The sequence below is a fragment of the Ranitomeya imitator genome, chromosome 2 (assembly GCF_032444005.1).
Source record: "Ranitomeya imitator isolate aRanImi1 chromosome 2, aRanImi1.pri, whole genome shotgun sequence".
NCBI lineage: Eukaryota > Metazoa > Chordata > Amphibia > Anura > Dendrobatidae > Ranitomeya > Ranitomeya imitator.
This window is the reverse complement of record NC_091283.1, coordinates 379,927,746-379,948,082: the sequence shown is the minus strand read 5'-3', so window position 1 is coordinate 379,948,082 and position 20,337 is coordinate 379,927,746. Positions and strand designations below refer to the sequence as shown.

Below are 20,337 nucleotides of genomic sequence, written 5' to 3'. Positions count from 1 at the left end.
TATTAATGTGTCTCTCCACAGGATTACACAGTAGTGAAGAAGACCTCTAGTGAGTGCTGTCAGGACCCTGTGTCTGAGGGAAGGGAAAGACCCTTAGGCTCAATCACGGGGCCTCCACCTCACCCCCTGATACATGAGGACATTAATGAACAGAAGATCCTAGAACTGACCTACAAGATGATTGAGCTGCTGACTGGAGAGGTGACACTGCTGGGACATTATACAGTAATGCTATGAAGGGATCGGGGGGATGATGGTATCATTGTATGTGTCAGGTTCCTATAAGGTGTCAGGATGTCACCGTCTATTTCTCCATAAAGGAGTGGGAGTATTTAGAAGGACACAAAGATCTGTACAAGGACGTCATGATGGAGGTTCCCCAGCCCCTCATATCACCAGGTAATAGACAAGACGAAATAAAAACGTCCTATAATCATCTGTATGTGGGTCATTCCATGGTAACTTACGTTACATTCACAAGCCAAAAACTGGCTACAGACTGTTCTTTGATGGCAGGCACATAAAGGAGTGAATGTATATTGTATATTAAACTATTCTCAATAGATTTCAACACAGTTTGATTTTTTTAACAATAAAATTAAATACAAAATACAGTGTTATTACTAGGTAACTTACGCTTAAAAAAAGAAAGGCAATTGTCCTTCATGAGTCTGCCAATTTTTCTGTTCTGGTAACAGTAGAAGCACTATTTTTATTGTATTAAAACACCATATTCCCAGCAACTTTAAAATATTCATTTTATCCTCTCAAGTTAAAAGCAACAGTTTTTATTACAAGAAATATAGATAACTTATGTTACCGCACAGTATAGTAACTTACGTTACATTAAGTTGCCAACAAATGGATTAAACTTATTGTACGGTAAGTTACCATCATTTTTGTAACGTAAGTTACTATATTGTTTTGTAACGTAAGCTACCATGGAATGACCAATGTAAGGAATGAATGCAATCACTGTACGTGTTTTTCTACGGTTCTATCCAGTAAGAGGACAACACGAGAGAGATGTCTCCGTCCTCTTCCTCCACAGGACTGTAAACAAGAAATTTCCAATGTTCCTCAGGATCCTCAGGTAGATGGAGAGAAGGTGTCATGAGATCTCCCCTATGATGGCTGTGAAGGTCTTGTGCTCAGTCTTGTTTTATCCACGAGTACTATATGTTTTATACTTGTGTAATGAGAACGGTGGAGATGTCAAGATTAGAGCTGATCATAGATGTGACTTCTCCGTCTGTTTGTGATTTTTACAATATTTCTTTCAGGGTAAAGATCTGACCCATATTAATACTACAGAGACATGCGAGAGATGATGATCGGTGTAAAGAGGAGATTCCTATAGATGGCTACACAGGTGAGTAGAAGCCTCTAAATTCTTCTCATTCACTGGATGGTAAAATTATGTGTATTATATGTATTTTAAGATAACAAAATAGGTTTTTGAGTTTTCTTTTTTATTTTAATAACACTGCTTTACCAGTAAAATTGGAATGATGCTTTCTTTCCACACCAAAATAAAATTAAAGGGCAGACTCTTATACATTCTGTTCTGACCGTATGTGATTGCTGCAGCCAATCACGGTCTAAAGAGGAAATGCGTTGGTCACTCTTTATAAGTCCAGTGCTATTTTTAAATTAGAGCTGTATCCTACCTGCTATTTAGATTTGAAGGCATAGACAAAGGAGAGTCGAGTCTGTCTGCTATATACCTCAGATTTATAACTATAGTTTGTCTGGTAATAATGCAGTTCAATATCCTTAAATTAAAAGTTCACATATACAGCTCTGGCACAAATTAAGAGATCACCACATCAAAACCCTGTCATGGGCAGCCCAATCTCCAGACCTGAACCCCATTGAAAACCTCTGGAATGTAATCAAGAGGATGATGGATAGTCACAAGCCATCAAACAAAGAACTGCTTACATTGTTGCACCAGAAGCTGTGTGAAAGACTGGTGGAAAGCATGCCAAGACTCATGAAAGCTGTGATTAACCCCTTAACCCCGGAGCTTTTTTCGGTTTTGCGTTTTTGATTTTTGCTCCCCTCATTCCCAGAGCCTTATCTTATTAATTTTTCTGTCAATTTGCCATATGAGGGCTTATTTTTGGCGGGACGAGTTGTACTTTTGAACAACACCAGTGGTTTTACCATGTCGTGTACGAGAAAAAGGGAAAAAAATTCCAAGTGCGGTGAAATTGCAAAAAAAGTGCAATCCCACACTTGTTTTTTGTTTGGCTTTTCTGCTAGGTTCACTAAATGCTTAAACTGACCTGCCATCATGATTCTCCAGGTCATTATGAGTTCATAGACACCAAACAGGTCTGTGTTATTTTTTTATCTAAGTGGTGAAAAAAGAATTCCAAACTTTGCAAATAAAAAAATAAAAAATTTGTGCAATATTCCGAGACCCGTAGCGTCTCCATTTTTTAGGATCTCGGGTTAGGTGAGGGCTTATTTTTTGGACGCCGAGCTGATGTTTTTAACAATACCATTTTGGTGCAGATACGTTCTTTTGATCGCCAGTTATTGCATTTTAATGCAATGTTGCGGCGACCAAAAAAAATGTAATTCTGGCTTTTTAAATTTTTTTTTCTTACTATGCTGTTTAGCGATCAGATTAATCCTTTTTTTTTTTCATTGATCGGGTGATTCTGAACGCAGCGATAGCAAATATGTCTAGGTTTGATTTTTTCTTATTTTATTTTGAATGGGGCGAAAGGGGGGTGATTAGAACTTTCATATTTTTAAAAACATTTTTTTCTACTTTTCCATGCTTCAATGGTCTCCATGGGAAGCTAGAAGGTGGCACAACTCGATCGACTCACAACAGCTGACATGTCCCATCTTTGATGCGGGCTCATCGCCAAAGCCCGCACTAAAGCGTGGTTCTGCCATAAGATGTACTATTCCTTCCAATGGCAGAAAGGGGTTAAAAATCATGGTTATTCCACAAAATATCGATTTATTTATTTTCTCTTCTTGAGTTAAAACATTAGTATTGTTGTTTCTAAATGATTATGAACTTGTATTTGTTTTTTTGCATTATTGAGGTCTGAAAGCACTGGGGTTATTTTTTATTGTGACCATTTCTCCTTTTCTGAAAAAAAAAAATACAAAATTTATTGTTTGTAAATTTGGAGACATGTTGTCAGAAGTTTATAGAATAAAAGAACAATTTACATTTTGCTAAAAAATATACCTATAAAGAGAAAAATCGACAAACTGAAAATTTTGCAGAGGTCACTTAATTTTTGCCAGAGTTGTATATTAGCACACTCAGTGTGGTTGTATTTGTTTACTTTTTCACAACAACTTACACTTGTTCATATATTTCATTTTGCTAAACGTTGCTTGCCAGCTTAGTTTTTTGCAGTCATTTTTACAGTCAGTAATTGGCTGCAGCGTTCATATGCTTTTCTGGTTGGCAGCATAGGTATAGAATCTGCATATTTACCAGGGCAATGTTGGGAAATCAGAAAGGTAAGTGTAATTTTATTTTTTAAAACCAAGTGGGGGTGAGCAACGCATGTAAAGTAGCACTTCCACATTTTTTTTTCTTTCACCATCAGTTAATTTCCATACATGTAGTAAAATACTTACCGGTCGTTGTCTTTTTGCCGTCTCCAACATTGCTCCAGTTCTTTTCTAGACCGCATGACCGATGTTGTGATTAGTCGGTTTCTTCTAGTGTTTGCAGTGCAGACTGGAAGTAATTTCTCAATTCAAAGCATCATTCAGACATTCTATTCTCGCATATGAGTGCTATACGTGTTTTTTACGGATAGCACTTGTACTTATGATAGTCTGTCCATTTACATGTCCAATTTTTTTTTTCGGATTGAGTGGTCTATGTAAATTATTGGAGACATGTCCGATTTTGATCCAATGGTCAGACCAAAATGATCACTGCAAGTCAAAGTGTCTGTACAAAATTTGAACTGCGCTCGCATGAGACGGAGGAGATTTTTTTTTTTTTTTTTTTAAGTGCCACTCCAGCGTTTTTCTATTGCGCCACTAAAGTGGTGTTAACACTTGTCTGATGCTCATCTGTTGCCACCTACATCTTTTTTCAGCATCGGTCTCAAATGAAAAGTGACATGCCGGCTGTTCCTGTGTTTCATGGAGTGGCGTGGCGGTCACTTTTCACTACAAGTCTATAAGAGCCTTTTTCTCTCTCTTATAGACTGTCATTGAGAGCTTGTGACGTAGCTTCTGGCTTCTTGCCAGTCAGAAGCTGTGCTCACAAGATGGTGAGACTGAAGCTGTGCCGAAAATCGGGGAAGATGCCGGAGGGTGGGTGCTTATGTTTAAAGCCTACTCCAGTGCTGTAAAAGAGAAAAAAAATGATGGAGTGAAGCTTTCAAATTCTCCATGTACGAGAAAATCGAAAGACACTTGTACGATACTCTGATTAGAATCATTAGGTCGACACCACCCTTACATATTTCTTATCACCTCAGCCACCCTCTAATACAGAGATGTCAAACTGCATTCCTCAAGGGCCGCAAACAGGTCATGTTTTCAGGATTTCCTTGCATTGCACAGGTGACAATTTAATCACCTGCTGAAAATGATTCCAGCACCTTGTGCAATGCTAAGGAAATCTTGGAAACACGCATGGTTTGAGGCCCTTGAGGAATGCAGTTTGACACCCCTGCTCTAATACATCCGACTAGCATGGAGTCATCCGAGAATATTTGAAGGTACCACAAATCAGATTTATACTGAAAATCTGCTGTGTACATCGTAAATAGAAAAGGCGAAAGCACGAAGGGCACATATGCTTCTCAATGAATGTACTGTATGTATCTGAGACATAACAGCATCGTCTACCCTAAATTTATGCTGATAAGCAAGCTGTAGGGGTCCACAAAAGCTCTCACCCGCGGACTCAAGTAAGCAAGCACTAATCTTTCCAAGGACTTCATAGGATGCAATGTTAAGGCTACAAGGGCGATGGTCGTTAAGGGGTGCAGAAAAAGTAGTCTTGGGAAACGGAACCATCCAGGAAGTCTTTGATAACACTGGTACCCTCTGTGATTGTAGACTCCAGTTAAATAGGTAGTAAAACACATTACACTGCTGGTTTGCACGCACAATAAGGATAAGTGGACTAAGTCCATCTGTCCCTGCTGTTTTGCCTATGTCTAGTTTCATTTTGGGAAACACTGAAATCAGTTTGTTCATCCCTTCAATACCAGTGTTGCAGATCGTTCCCCAGTAACATCAGCTCTCCCTGTTGGCACTGTGCATGTATTGCTGAATCTGTTGAAAAACATTGTTAGCCCTGTTCCGTCCGCCTCGCCTATGCTCCGACCTCACCTTAAACCCAGTTAGTAAAGCGTGTAACCAGAAAAGAAAAAAAATGATTTGTGCAACTTATGTGCTACTCATTGTAACGTGACAATTTTTGAGCTGCAAATTGAACACATTGCATGCCATGATAGATCGCAGGTCAAACCCATTGCCTTTCATTAGATACAATATTGCATGTGTCTTCATTCGTTTTGATCGTCACAACACGGTAGATTGCAGCGCAAACTCAATACCCATCATTAGACACAATGCTGCTTGCAATGTCACGATCTTCATGACCCACAACATGTGTAGCCCCAGATGTTAAGACACATGGGCAGTTATAGAATAGCCAGAAAGGTCACCATTTTGAATTACACATAGCTGGATAAATCTGTTAAAATATTGAAAATGATATGAGTAGACAGAATTAGAAACCGGCAAAGAAAGAGAAACCCCCCTCCTTACATGTTATATGGATATTGTTCACTCCTGTGTTCTCTGAGAGTTGCTGCCAGACATTAGTCAGTGAACAAAAAGATTGTCAGTCGGAAATCGAACATGCTGGATCCCATCAATCATCTGACTGGGGCACCCCATACACATTAGACTGTTGGCCAACTCATCGATATCAATGGGTTTGGCCGATGTTAAGTCTAATAAGTTTAGGGTCTTAACAAGATAGCAGGATTTTAGTAAGAAGTTGTACTCCCTGATATCCAGATAGTGTGAGAACGAGCTAAGGCATTCCCTTTCACATTTTTGTCTGTAAGAGAACAACAAGGAAAATCTGTCAAGGATTCCAGGTATAACCATATGTGGTTGGTATAGATAATCACCAGGTGATGAGTCTCCTCTAATGTCTCTGCTTCTCCAAAATCATTATCATAGCAAGCAGATCTTAGTACCAAGTGGAGGAAAAAACACCAACAGAAGAAGTTTCAACTTCCAAGTAAAAAGACTTGAAGTGAGCAGGTTCATGGAAAAATGAAGCTGAATAAGAGGCCCAATTTAAATTTAGAAATGCTGCTTCAACCTGCAGAGTCAATTTTTTTGAGTTGACAATTTTGTTGGTTGCATGATCAATGGGATCTACCAGAGATGTTTCCCCAGAAATGGGAAATAAGTTGACAATATTAAATGGGAAACCCCCCAAAACGTTGAATTCTCAATAAAACCACCTGCAGACCAGGTTTCAAAGGATATTTAGAATAAAACCTCTTCTTTAAGATTTCATCACTGCCAGAACCCAAGATCTTTGAATTGGTCCACAACCTTTACAATGAGCCAAGTGTTGTAAGGCTAAGGAAACTTCTTTCCTTTCCAGATTTGTTAATTTGTTGTATATCGAATGTCAGATGATCAACTATAAGTGGAGGAGAAAAAGCCTTAATTGGATGTACAGGAGGGAGGTACAGTTTTAGAAAAGAACTATAAAATATATATTGGAAATCTTGAAAGATGTAGAATATTGGAGATGTAAAGCAGTTCGACAAAATGATTTCAATAATTTAATTTGATTTTTCTATCTGCTTTCATTCTCTCTTTTCTAGTGTGCATAACATTTCCATAAAGCTTGGTTTCTAAATCCTGGTCAAGAATGCTCAGTACCTAAATTCCAAAGAGGAATTAACTCTTAACGCATCTCAGTCACCTCTCTCCAGCACATTGATATCAACCACTAAGGACTCTCACATCTAAATATATTTCTATCCAGTAGTTAGCAGCTTACCACCTTCCCCCACCCTTTTACCTTCTGAAGATATGCAGTTAATAACCACCCACCCAGCAGTTTTCACAGCATGTCCCGTAATTACAGCTCCCTGCTCTCTCTTGATTCATGTGCTTGTTCAAATCCCCAGTTGTCTTTTTTGTATAAAAACAGGGATAAGTGCAGACTTAGAGCAAACCATTGATAACTGAATGTGTTATAGCAAAACTTGTGCTGAACTTTATAGTTCTACTGATACCACAGTTCTATTCAGCAGATCTCTCACTCAAGGAGAAGAGCCCACCCTACCAAGAAGTAAGGAGATTGCATTGCTCTGAGCTGCTCAAGAGGCAACTTGAAAATAACCTTTAAGTCTTTATGTCTATCATGTTGTTCAGAGACAGAGTGCTGAGAGCAGAGCTTACATAAAAAAAAAGTCTGAGGGCACCACAAAATACTAGGGATCACTAGTCCCACACTTAAAACATGACTATGTTAATACTCAAGAAAAAAAGAAGTGTGTACAAAAAATGGCCAGGATCACCATGAATGAATTTCAAATATTAGAAACAATACATTTTATTAAAGCATGATTACACAGGATCATACAAACAAGGTACAAACCACATGTTAAAAACAATTAACCCCTTCTCGACCTCCGCCGTACTAGTACTGCACTGCGGGAGGTGCATTTCTGACCAGCGCAGTACTAGTACGGCGCTGCCGTTCCGATGGCTGCTGTCCATGACAGCAGACCATCTCCGCTCACCATCTTTATCTCAGATTTGGCGTGCAGAGCGGTGGTCTAAGCCCCTCTGTGTACCTTGAGAGAAAGAATCCATTGGTGGCCAGTGTGATCAACCCGGCGATCTCTTGCCTCCTTCTGCAGCGTCCTGCTCCAGCTTGTGCTCTGTGCTGTGTGCTCTCTGCTGCCATCTGCCTGCTGTGTGAGGCCTGTGATCACAGCAAAGCAGCAGTACCTCCCCCACCCCTCTCCCATCCCCATCCCTGTTCCAGTACCCCCTCCAATTGATTTTTTAATGCAGTTTTTTGCGCTTTTTTCCTGTGCGCGGCACCCCGCGCAGAGCATTCATGCTCTTCCCATGTCCGCAGCGCTCTGACCAGTATCGCTGCTGATCAGAGATTGCGCCACGGGAATTTTTCTTTTTTTTAGATAGTTAGCATAGCGGACTTCGCAGTCTAAGCGACGTCCGATTGTTTGTTTTTTTTTTTGTTTTTTTTTAGAAAATAATAATAGTAGTCAGTACAGTGTAGTTTTAGACGTAGCGTAGCCGGCGTCAGTGTTTGGTGACACTCCCTTTCCCATCCCCCCTCCCTGTTCCAGAACCCCCTCCCCCAATTGAATTTTTAGCACACTTTTTTGCGCATTTTTTGTGTGCGGCGAGTCCTGCGCAGAGCATTTGTGCTCTTCCTGTGTCCACAGCGCTCTGATCAGTATCACTGCTGATCAGAGACTGCGCCACAGTGATTTTTCTCTTTTTAGCTAGTTAGCATAGGGACATCACAGTCTAAGTGACGACTGATCTTTTATAGAAAACAAAATCGTATTGAGTACCGTAATTTTATAGGTAGTGTATTAGGTCTAGTCGGCGTCAGTCTTTGGTGACGTCCGATCTTGTTGTAGGGAAAAAAAAAAATCGTACAGAGTAGCTTTATAGATAGTGTGTTAGGTTTTGCCGGCGTCAGTGTTTGTTGCTATCGCCGGGTAATTTCTAGTGCATTAGGGGAGCGTACGTCACATTGTTGCTGACGTCCTTTTTTCTTTTGTAAAAAAAAAAAGAATTAGTTGCGATTAACTTTTTAGCGAGTGCATTAGGGGAGCGTACGTCACATTGTTGCTTGATGTTCGTTTTTCTTTTGTAAAAAAGAATTATTTGCGGCGGGTAAATTTATAGGGAGGGCATTAGTGCAGTGAACATCTAATTTTTTTTTTTACAAACTTTTTTTTTTTTAACATCTGATTTTTCTTTTCATTTTTTTTCTTTTCTACATTTTCTCTCCGTTTTGTTATAATAAAGAGTACCCTATTACACAAGCCCCACACATTACACGTGGAAAAGCACCACTTACACACATCCCCAGGGTTTGGGAAAAAAATAAACATGGCCCATTCGTCAACAAGGCGCTATTCACCAGAGGAGGCTTACGCCATCCTTGCGTCCGACACAGATTCAGCCAGTGAGGAAGATCCCACATTCCTCTATTCCTCATCATCATCCTCCTCATCTGGTGAGGAAGGATCCCCAGCAAGGCGCCCTAGGACCCAGGCAACTCCTGCAACAATCGATCCTGTATGGATTGCACCCCCTGAAAATTTTCAGCCCGTCATTCCGGATTTCAGCAGCAGCTCAGGAATCCAGTTCGACACCACTGGCCTCACTGAAAATGACTTCTTCAAATTCTTTTTCAGTGATGAAATAATAAATCTTATGGTGGCCCAGATGAACCTATATGCCCACTAATTTTTCACCCAAAATCCCACGTCATCATACGCCAAATGGACCTCCTTAAATGCAGCAGAGATCATGACATTTTGGGGAATTTTGCTGAATATGGGCATAATTAAAAAACTAGAGATTTGTCAATACTGGAGTACTGATATTCTCTACAGTACACCGGTATTCCGCATGGCCATGACAAGGATACATTTTGAAGGGATTCATAAATTTTTGCATTATAATGATAATGCTCAGTGTCCTCCCCGAGACGATCCTAACTTTGATCGTCTATATAAAATTCGGCCAGAACACTTCAGCAGAAAATTTGCTGATGCGTACTTACCCCAGAGGGACATCGCTATTGATGAATCTCTTGTTCACTTCAAAGGGAGGCTAAAATTCCAACAATGTTACTATGGATGTCTTCCTGGAGCAGAACAATATTGTATCATACAATTAGGTTCTGTAGAAGGACGTAGATCTGGGGATTTATGATGGAATATAGGCTGAACTGGATGGACAAATGTCTTTTTTCGGCCTTACTATGTTACTAATGCCCTGCCCAGTAAGAGGTCCAGGTACGGAATAAAGCTGTACAAACTGTGCGAGCGAACCTCAGGGTAGACCCACAGATTTAGGGTCTACGAGGGGAAGGACACCCAAATTAACCCCCCTGAATGCCCCGCCCCCCTTCCTGGGGGTGAATGGGAAAATTGTGTGGGAATTGCTGCTCCCACTGCTGGATAAGGGTTATCACCTCTACATTGATAAATTTTAAACCAGCGTCCCACTCTTCAAGGCCCTCTCTGCCAGAGGTACAGCTGCATGTGGCACCGTGCGAAAAAAATCAGTGAGGTCTCCCTAAGCTGCTAATTGGGCAAATGCTGAGAAAAGGGGAAAGCAGAGCCCAATGCAGCGACAACATGCTGGTGGTCAACTATAAGGACAAAAGGGATGTCCTTATCCTGACCACCATACACCGTGACAACAGCACCCTTGTCACTGTTCATGGGACCACAACTCAAGTCCCAAAGCCAGATTGTATCTTGGATTACAATCGGTACATGGGGGGTGTGGATCTTTCAGGTCAGGTCCTCCAACCATACAGTGCCATGCGAAAAGCCAAAGTATGGTACAAAAAATTGGCCGTGCACATTGTACAGATGGCACTGTACAATGCTTTTGTGCTGTTCCTATCTGCAGGCAATACGGGGACCTTCCTTCATTTTTAGGAGGTAGGCCCTAATGTTTGGCACTCAGGGAGGTGAGGGTCCCAGTACTTCTGAATCTGATATTGCCTGTATTGGCCCAGGTCAACATTTCCCAGGACAGGTTCCCCAAACAGCGAGGGCAGGACGATCACAAAAACGGTGCAGAGTATGCTCCAAGAGAGGAAACCGAAAGGACACAACTTACCATTGTGAAACCTGCCCTGAGAAACCTGACCTTTGCATTAAGGATTGCTTCAAAGCGTACCACATGTCCACAAATTAATAAAATTTGTTTATACCCTGTTGAAACAACACACTTATATAAATCTGATGTACCCCGCACATCTTACATATAACACCACATTATAAATTCATACACCAGTAAAACAAAAAGCATTATAATCAATACTATAAAACTATGCCTCTAGATAAATTCATTCAGGGGTGTAGACTCCAAAATGGGGTCACTTGTGAGGGGTTTCCACTGTTTAGGCACATCAGGGGTTCTGCAAACGCAACATGACGCCTGCAGACCATTCCATCAAAATCTGCAATCCAAAAAGTCACTCCTTCCATTCCGAGCCCTGCCCTATTGGCGTACTCATGAGAAATTGCAAAACAAATTTTGTGGTCCATTTTCTCCATTTACACTTGTGAAAATAAAAAAAAATCATTGCTGAAAAATCATTTTTGTGGAAAAAATTAGATTTTTTTTATTTTCACAGCTCTATGTTCTAAACTTCTATGAAGCACCTGGCAGTTCAAAGTGCTCACCACACAGCTAGTTCCTTGAAGGGTCTAATTTCCAAAATGGGGTCACTTGTGGGGGTTTTCCAATGTTTAGGCACATCAGGGGCTCTTCAAACGCGACATGGCGTCCGCTATCAATTCCAACCAAATTTGCGTTCAAAAAGTCAAAAGGTGCTCCTTCCTTTCCGAGCCCTGCCGTGCGCCCAAACAGTGGTTTTCCCCCATACATGGGGTATCGGCCTACTCAGGAGAAATTGCACAACAACGTTTGGGGTCCATTTTCTCCTTTTACAATTGTGAAAATAAAAAAATTGTTGCTGCAAGATCATTTTTGTGACTAAAAACTTAAATGTTCATTTTTTCCTGCCACTTTCCTGTAGCTGCTGTGAAGCACCTGAAGGGTTAATAAACTTCTTGAATGCGGTTTTGATCAGCTTGAGGGGTGCAGTTTTTAGAATGGTGTCACTTTTGGGTATTTTCCCTCATATTGACCCCTCAAAGTGGCTTCAAATGTGATGTGGTCCCTAAAAAGAAAGGTTTTGTAAAATTTGTTGAAAAAATTAGAAATCGCTGGTCAACTTTTAACCCTTATAATTTTCTAACAAAAAAAAATATTGGTTCCAAAATTGTGCTGATGTAAAGAAGATATGTGGGAAATATTATTTACTAACTATTTTGTGTGATATGACTCTGATTTAAGGGCATAAAAATTAAAATTTTGAAAATTGCTAAATTTTCTAAATTTTTGCCAAATTTTCATTTTTTTCATAAATAAATGCAAATCATATCAAAGAAATTTTACCACTAACATGAAGTACAATATGTCACGAGAAAACAGTGTCAGAATCATCAGGATCCGTTAAAGTGTTCCAGAGTTATTACCTCATAAAGTGACAGTGGTCAGAAGTGTAAAAATTGGCAGGGTCAGAAAGGTGAAAACAGGCTGGGTCTTAAAGGAGTTAAAAACCATTGAAGGAATAAACCATAACACCTGAAGGACTCGTTAGGTACCTTACAGCTATCTCGACTATGTGCACCATACGTATCAAAAATAAAGCAACATTGAATAAATGAAGATGAACCAATAGTCTAAATGAAGTAAATTACCCCCCAAAAACAGAAAAAATATTCAAGTATAGTGGCTAAAGCTGCACTGAAAGAACACCAATAGAGCAAATGCAAAAGACACTAAACAATGAGGTCAGTTGAACTATAGGTTTAAATATAAGGACTATAGCATATGGTAGATGCCATTTAGGGTAAAAGAAGTAGGCAGCAAAAAAAGCCTGTAGGTGGATGCGGTGATACAAAACCCGGTAACAGCATGGTGTGTGGAGAGAGGAACACCACGCGTATTGCCACTAAGCATGCCTTTCTCCTGAGGAAGCCTCGCTTGCCGTGACGACTCGAGGCGGAATGGCTTTCACATTTTTTTTTATCAAACACGTTGACTAAATACAGTACATTATTTTCATGCACTATGCTATTTACTTATCTACTGTAGGGTATTTTATCATTACGTTTCTGTCTTTGTTTTTTTTTCTGCTTAGTGGCCTGTGTGAACATGTGCTTACACCCTACATTCACACCAGTTTATATCCCGGGTCATACCTTTTGGTTCTTTTCATCTAAGTAGTATGGTATGTATTAAAGCAGAGGACCTTTAAGTTCACATCGAAAAATCACACTAGGGCAGTAAATTAGCTCAGTAGCCGTCCATACACATTGTGCGCTTTATGGCCAATGTGAACATGCATTTATGTGCTGTATATATACCAACTTAATCCAAGCTCAATTTTTGTGTTTTTCTTTGTATTTTTGCATTTTGTGCAAGCCGGGTTCGTAGCCTCCCTTTTCTGAGCTGATAATTACATTTAAAAGCTTCCCCAGACTGGTGTCCATAGATTGGGACCCGGTCCTTTTGTCTGCCCTTATTCCCACACTGAGGTCAACTGACACATGGTAAGGTTTTTAATATTAGACAGTGTAGGACCATCCCGATCACTGTTATCTTGACGATGGTGAGATGGTAGTGACGAGCGAGCATACTCGTTACTCGGGTGGTCTCCGAGTATTTGTGACTGCTCAGAGAATTCATTTTTGTTTACAGCTGCATGATTTACGGCTGCTAGCCAAGATGAATACATGTGGGGGTTGCTGTTGTGAATTCTGTTGTCAAGCTCCCTCCTGTGGTCAGGAATGGTACTTCGGCTAGTTCTGTCCATGAACTTCCTTTGGTGGCGGTGAGTGGTGCTGCTGCTTCTGAGTTTCCTTTCACAGGTGACTAGGCTAATTCGTTGACTGGCTGCTCTATTTAACTCCACTTAGTTCATTGCTCCATGCCACCTGTCAATGTTTCAGTATTGGTCTAGTCCGCTCCAGGATCTTGCTGGTGACCTGTCTACTCTATCAGAAGCTAAGTTCCTGCTTGAATTTTACTGTTTGCTATTTTCCTGTCCAGCTTGCTATTTGATTTTTGTCCTGCTTGCTGGAAGCTCTGGGACGCCGAGGGGGTGCCTTCGCCCCGTGAGTCGGTGCGGAGGTCTTGCACCCTCGGCGTGGTTTTTTGTAGGGTTTTGTGTTGACCGCAAAGTTACCTTTCCCATCCTCTCTCTGTTCAGTAAGTCAGGCCTCTCTTTGCTAAATCTATTTAATCTCTGTGTTTGTGATTTTCATCTTGTTTCACAGTCATTATATGTGGGGGGCTGCCTTTTCCTTTGGGGAATTTCTCTGAGGCAAGGTAGGCTTTATTTTTCTATCTTCAGGGCTAGCTAGTTTCTTAGGCTGTGCAGAGTTGCATAGGGAGCGTTAGGCGCAATCCACAGCTATTTCTAGTGTGTGCGATAGGATTAGGGATTGCGGTCAGCAGAGTTTCCACTTCCCAGAGCTTGTCCTGTATTTTTGTCACTATCAGGTTTTTTCTGTGCGCTCTTAATCACCAGGTCCATTGTTGTCCTAACCACCAGGTCATAACAGGTTGCCTGGTTGCTAGGGAATCCCCACATGTAATCAAGATGTCTAGTAGCCGCAAATCATGCAGCTGCGGCAAGGAACACTAAATATCCGAGCAGTCACTTATCCTCCCTCCTGTGGGATCAATACAAATAGAATGTGCTAACCAGAAGCTGCAGCATCTCTACATGATCGGGTACAAATATGCACAGCATACATCAGGGACACCATTATAAGTTTATCTCTGCACAGCAACATTATTTTTAAGTACATCTACTTGGGGAAATTCTTAATCTTCCATTATCGATTAGACAACACTTCTGTTTACAGAAAAGAGGAAATCTGAAAACCCAATTCGGTGATACACCATAATGTGTTATGTGCTTTAACGTCTACTGTTGCCACCACTGTCTGTCAATTTATAATTGAATGATGCCACAACTTGAAAGGAAATGTTTATGTAGAAATATTATATAATGTGTAATATAATTTATAATGTCATAGTAAATTAGTTTTATTCTTGGCAGATGACTGCACGAAGACCGCAGAGGCACATCTGACAATCTCAGATAGCAAAGAGAATGATTGTGGTGCCACACAAGATTTGTATAAAGAGCAAGATATTATCCAAAATATAACTCCGACCCTCCACTGCTAAAGTCTGTTATGTGATCCTTTTGAACAGTTCCTGTATTCTGATTCATCACTGACTATTATGTATAAAAAAAATTACAGAAGAAATGTTAAGCATCATACCACCCATACCGCAGAGAAGCAGTTGTCGTGTTCTGAATGTGGGAAGTGTTTTAGAGAGAAACGCTATCTTGTTACACATGCAAGAATTCATACAGGGGAGAAGCCATTTTCATGTTCAGAATGTCAGAAATGTTTTAACCAAAAGTCAGCTTTAGTTAGACATCAGAAAATTCATACAGGGGATAAGCCATTTTCATGTTCAGAATGTGGGAAGTGTTTTATCCAGACATCAGATCTTGTTAAACATCTGAGAACACACACAAGTAAAAAAACATTTTCATGTTCAGAATGTGGGAATTTTTAACCAGAAATCCGCTTTAGTAAGACATCAGAAAATTCACACAGGGGAGAAGCCATATCCATGTCCAGAATGTGGGAAATGTTTTATCCAGACATCAGATCTTGTTAAACATCTGAGAACACACACAGGTAAAAAACCATTTTCATGTTCAGAATGTGGGAATTGTTTTAAGCAGAAATCCGATTTAGTCAGACATCAGAAAATTCATACAGGGGAGAAGCCATATACATGTCCAGAATGTAGAAAATGTTTTAGCATTCAATCAAAACTTGTTAGACATCAAAAAATTCACAGAGAGAAATGCTTTTCATGTTAAGAACATGGGAGATGTTTTTGCGTTGAATCAAAACTTGTTAGACTTCAAATAATTCACATGTTCATGCGGGCATTATTTTCATCAGAAAAAATAGGTGAGTAAGAAAAGGATCACATAAATTGTTCGTGTACAAAACGTATGACATACAGGCATCCAAAATTTACGTACGGATTGCATATGGGCTTAAAAAACAGACACATTATCTTCTACTATTACCACATTCTATAAAGTGCTATTTTCTAATGTAGTTTGTATCACTTATATTGAGAGGTTATACATGTTGGGTTTTATTGCGGTTTATTAGACAATTGCGCAGGAGTTATACTATACTGTTTTTTTGTATTTTTTTATGACAAATTGTGAAATATACCATTATATATATAATGAGCATTTAGTCAAAGTAAATTCACATGTCATACAAAGGAAGAGGAAAGCAACATTTAGACTGTGGCTCTAACCCTGTTCCTTAAATCTTTGATACAGGTAATTTGTTTGTTCTTGAAAAGCCTCATCTTTAGAGCAAATGTGTTTTAATCTTAAAAACTGACCGATAGGTATTCTTTGGATTGTTCACTTAGGATGTGATGAACTTTCATGTAACAATGAATTGGTTGACGTAGGTTTATGGAAACCTGAATGTCAATAGGCAGAAGAATAAGTTTAAACCACCACTCCAGCGATTTTAGTTATTTAACCGCTAGAAAGGGAAATTACATTTAAAGCACCAGTCTCATACTTACTTGCCGACACCTTCATCGTTTTCAAGCCTTGCTCCCTTAGGCCTCTGGCGAAAAGTGACCTGCCAGCAACTCTAGTGTTTCATGAAGTTTGGGCGGTGATCACTTTTCAATACAAATCTATGACAGCCTCATTCTGGCTCTCATAGACTTGCATTGAGTGCTTGTGTGTAACTTCTAACATCCAGCCAGTCAGCAGCTGCTCTCACAAGATGGTGTTGCGGGACCGGATTGATGCCGAAAAAGGGTGAAGATGCTGGAGGGTAAGTACCGTATATGCTTGTGTATAAACTGAGTTTGTCAGCACTTTTTTGTGCTGAAAATGCCCCTCTCGGCTTATACATCAGTCACGGTCCCAGAAAGCCGATGGGGGAGCAGCGGGTCACGGAGGCAGGAACCGGCGTAGTGGCTGTGACTAAGCCTGTGCCGCTGCTGTAATAGCGTACAGTGCCAGCCGACGACGCTAGCTTCCAGCACTCTTCATACTCACCTACTGGCACGCCCTCGGTGCTGGCACTGCATCTCGTTCCGACCGCCAGGGCCCGCACCTCTTCCTGCTGAGCAATCATGTGGCACCGCTCATTAAGGTAATGAATATGCACGCCTCTCCACTTCCATAGGCGTGGCGTGCATATTCATTACCTTAATGAGCGGAGTCACGTGATCGCTCGGCAGGAAGAGCTGCTGGAAGTCGGAACAAGATGTAGTGCCACTGAGGGAGCACAGGCAGGTAAATAAGATTTTTTTTTTTAAAGGAATCGCACATAGGGATAAGGAGCCATACATATCAGGACAGGGACTGGGGAGCCATGCACACCAGGACAGGGACGGGGGAGCCATGCACACCAGGGACTGGGGAGCCATGCATACAATGACAGGGACTAGGGAGCCATGGACACCAGGACAGGGACTGGGGAGCCAAGCACACCAGGACAGGGACTGGGGAACCATGCACACCAGGACAGGGACTGGGGAGCCATGCACACCAGGACAGGGACTGGGGAGCCATGCACACCAGGACAGGGACTGGGGAGTCATGCACACCAGGACAGGGACTGGGGAGCCATGCACACCAGGACAGGGTCAGGGGAGCCATGCATACAATGACTGGGCCTGGGGAGCCATGCACACCAGGACAGGAACTGGGGAGCCAAGCACACCAGGATAGCGACTGGGGAGCCATGCACACCGGGACATGGACTGGGGAGCCATGCACACCGGGACAGGGACTGGGTAGCCATGCACACCGGGACAGGGACTGGGGAGCCATGCATACAGGGACTGGGGAGCCATGCATACAGGGACTGGGGAGCCATGCATACCAGGACAGGGACTGGGGAGCGATGCATACCAGGAGAGGGACTGGGGAGCCATGCACACAAGGATAGGTATGAGTGGACAATGCATACCCAGCTTATACTCGAGTCAATAAGCTTACTCAGTTTTTCATGGAAAAAGTAGGTGCCTCGGCTTATTCTTGTGTCGGCTTATACTTAGGTATATACGGTATATGGCAGTGGACTTCCAGCGCTGGGAAAAAAAAGCTAGAGTGTTGCTTTAAGACCTTGTGTGTAGGTCAATTTGATGTTAAGATCATTATAAAACAAGCAATCCAACTGTTTCAAGGAGCCCTCCCAGACAAACCAAATGTTGTGCATATGCCTGATCCAATTATGCATTTTATCAATATCGGTGGGAAGTTGCTCAGTCATAACATGTTAATAATAATAACAACAATAATAATTGTTATTATTATTTATATAGCGCCAACATATTCCGCAGCACTTTACAATTAAGTGGTGACATGTATACACAAATTCAATACAAGGTAAGGTTGGTTTCACATTTGCGGAGGGCTGCGTAGTTCCTCTGTGAAGGCCCGCCCACTGCCATACCTCTTCCTTCAACGCCGTCCAATTAGGCATGCGTCCTGCGTACCCTATTTTTAACATTGGGGATGCAGCCTGTCACGATATTGTATGAAATATGATATGATTTTGTAGCTTTGCCCTTCAGACCCATGCTGCAGGCTAAAAACCCTCCTTCTTTGTGTGTTTCTGAATGTGTGTGTAGAAGAGATTTTATTGCTTCCAGCTCTGGGAGCAAAGGAATTTTTACGATCAGTATAGATGCATAGACAAAGGTACCAGCTGAAACTGGTCTGATCTCTCTTTTAAAACATGAGGATCTTTGTCCTAATGTTGTAAGATTCTGGGCCAACAATTTGGGCTAGGAAAATAATAAGTACATATTGCTGAAGTCCATCGGCGGATCTATCAACCACTGTAAGCACTAGCCTCTAATTCCAACAGGTAAAAAAGTACGGATTTCTCTGGAACTGTGTGTTCTACTAGCCCGAATTTAGTATCTATAGAGAGCAAGTCTTAATACAACATGGATGAGGGGTGTGTTATGACTGCCAGATTCTCCAGCGAAGATATGACTATCATAAGAATGGTTGGAGAAAACTGTACAGCTGAGGAAAGAGGAGGGCGATCTTAACTCAACCCCTTTAGTGATGTCACGAGGCTGGAGTTTAAAAGTCTTTACACTTAATCCAGCCTGATTGTCAGCAGAGATTTTACTTAAGGAGCTATTTCTATCCAGACCTGATGCACTGGGACATTTGGGGTCCCACCTACTACCAGCATGGTTTTGCTTGATATGAACTGAGAACATGTGAGTTTTACCTTTTCTCATTTAATCCTTTTATTTTATAATTGCTTGTACATATTTCCAATTGTCTCATACTGTAACACCTTTTTTTTATACCTTTGTAAACACTGCCTTAATCTTTCGGAGTAAAATATATAAATTACTAGTTTTGTTCTTCCTGCTCTAAAACGTACCCCAAGTCTTCTAAAGGGAATTATGCTACTGTTTTGGGTTACTTCGGACTCGTTAATCGAAGCTAGTGGCAGCATACCGTGTGCTGTGCCTTTGGGAGTCGATGTGGCGACGGCGGCATTGATAATTATTGTTTCTGCCTGAGTGGGAGTGGTAATATATCGCCTCGCTGCAGCGTGCCCAATAGCCAGTACATAACAGGCAGCCTTTCTGGCGACTAATTACCCTAGGTGCAGTACCTAGTCTGAATTGAGGGTGAGGGGGGCGCCAGAGAGCTGCAAGTTTTCAAGCGGAACTGTAAAGCGGGATATACATAAATCCCTGCAGGGACACAGACTCGCCGCAACAGATTCCCCCTGCAGGACGCAGACTCACCCTAACAATCTCCACCTGCTGGTGACACACTCCCCTTAGCACACTTCCCCTACTAGCCTCCCCTCACTTCACTGAGCAGCCTCCCCTCACCCTGTTGGACGCGGCCCTCAGTTCCCACTAGCCTCACCCTGGGCCCTGTTGGATGTGGCCCCAGTCCATGACTGGCTGCCACATCCAACAGGGCCCAGGGAAGGCTAGAGGGCTGCAGGGCAAAGGAGGAGGCTAGTGGGGGCTGCAGGGCCCAGGGGGGAGGCTAAAGGGCTGCAGGGCCCAGGGGGAGGCTAAAGGGCTGCAGGGGGAGGCTAGAGGGAACTTGGGGCTGCAGGGCCCAGGGGGGAGGCTACTGGGGGCTACAGAGTCCAGCGGGAGGCTAGTGGGACTGGGGGCTGCAGGGCCTAGGGGGAGGCTAGTGGGACTGGGGGCTGCAGGGCCCAGGGGGAGGCTAGTGGGACTGGGGGCAGCAGGGCCCCGAGGGGAGGCTGGTGGGACTGGGGGCTGCAAGGTCCAGGGGGAGGCTAGTGGGGGCTGCAGGGCCCAGGGGGGAGGCTAGTGGGGACTGGGGGCTTCAGGGCCTAGGGGCGAGGCTAGAGGGGACTGGGGGCTGCA

At 42.1% G+C, this 20,337-nt stretch overlaps 1 protein-coding gene across 5 annotated transcripts in view; it reads left to right on the top strand.

The window, feature by feature from the left end:
• The window catches only part of LOC138664053 (gastrula zinc finger protein XlCGF17.1-like), a 229,591-nt gene that overhangs the window by 32,652 nt on the left and 176,602 nt on the right, over window positions 1-20,337 (top strand). For 4 of the 5 annotated variants that reach the window (XR_011318283.1, XR_011318281.1, XR_011318282.1 and 1 more), the window contains 2 exons: window positions 22-1,372; window positions 14,927-19,328. The exons of the other annotated variant lie outside the window; for it this stretch is intronic. Coding sequence is in view for 1 of the 4 variants with exons in the window: in XM_069750469.1 (XP_069606570.1) it covers window positions 15,115-15,459 (345 nt within the window). In the remaining 3 variants the exon portion in view is untranslated. Of the gene's footprint in view, window positions 1-21; window positions 1,373-14,926; window positions 19,329-20,337 lie in introns of those variants that run through there. 5 annotated transcript variants of the gene reach the window in all.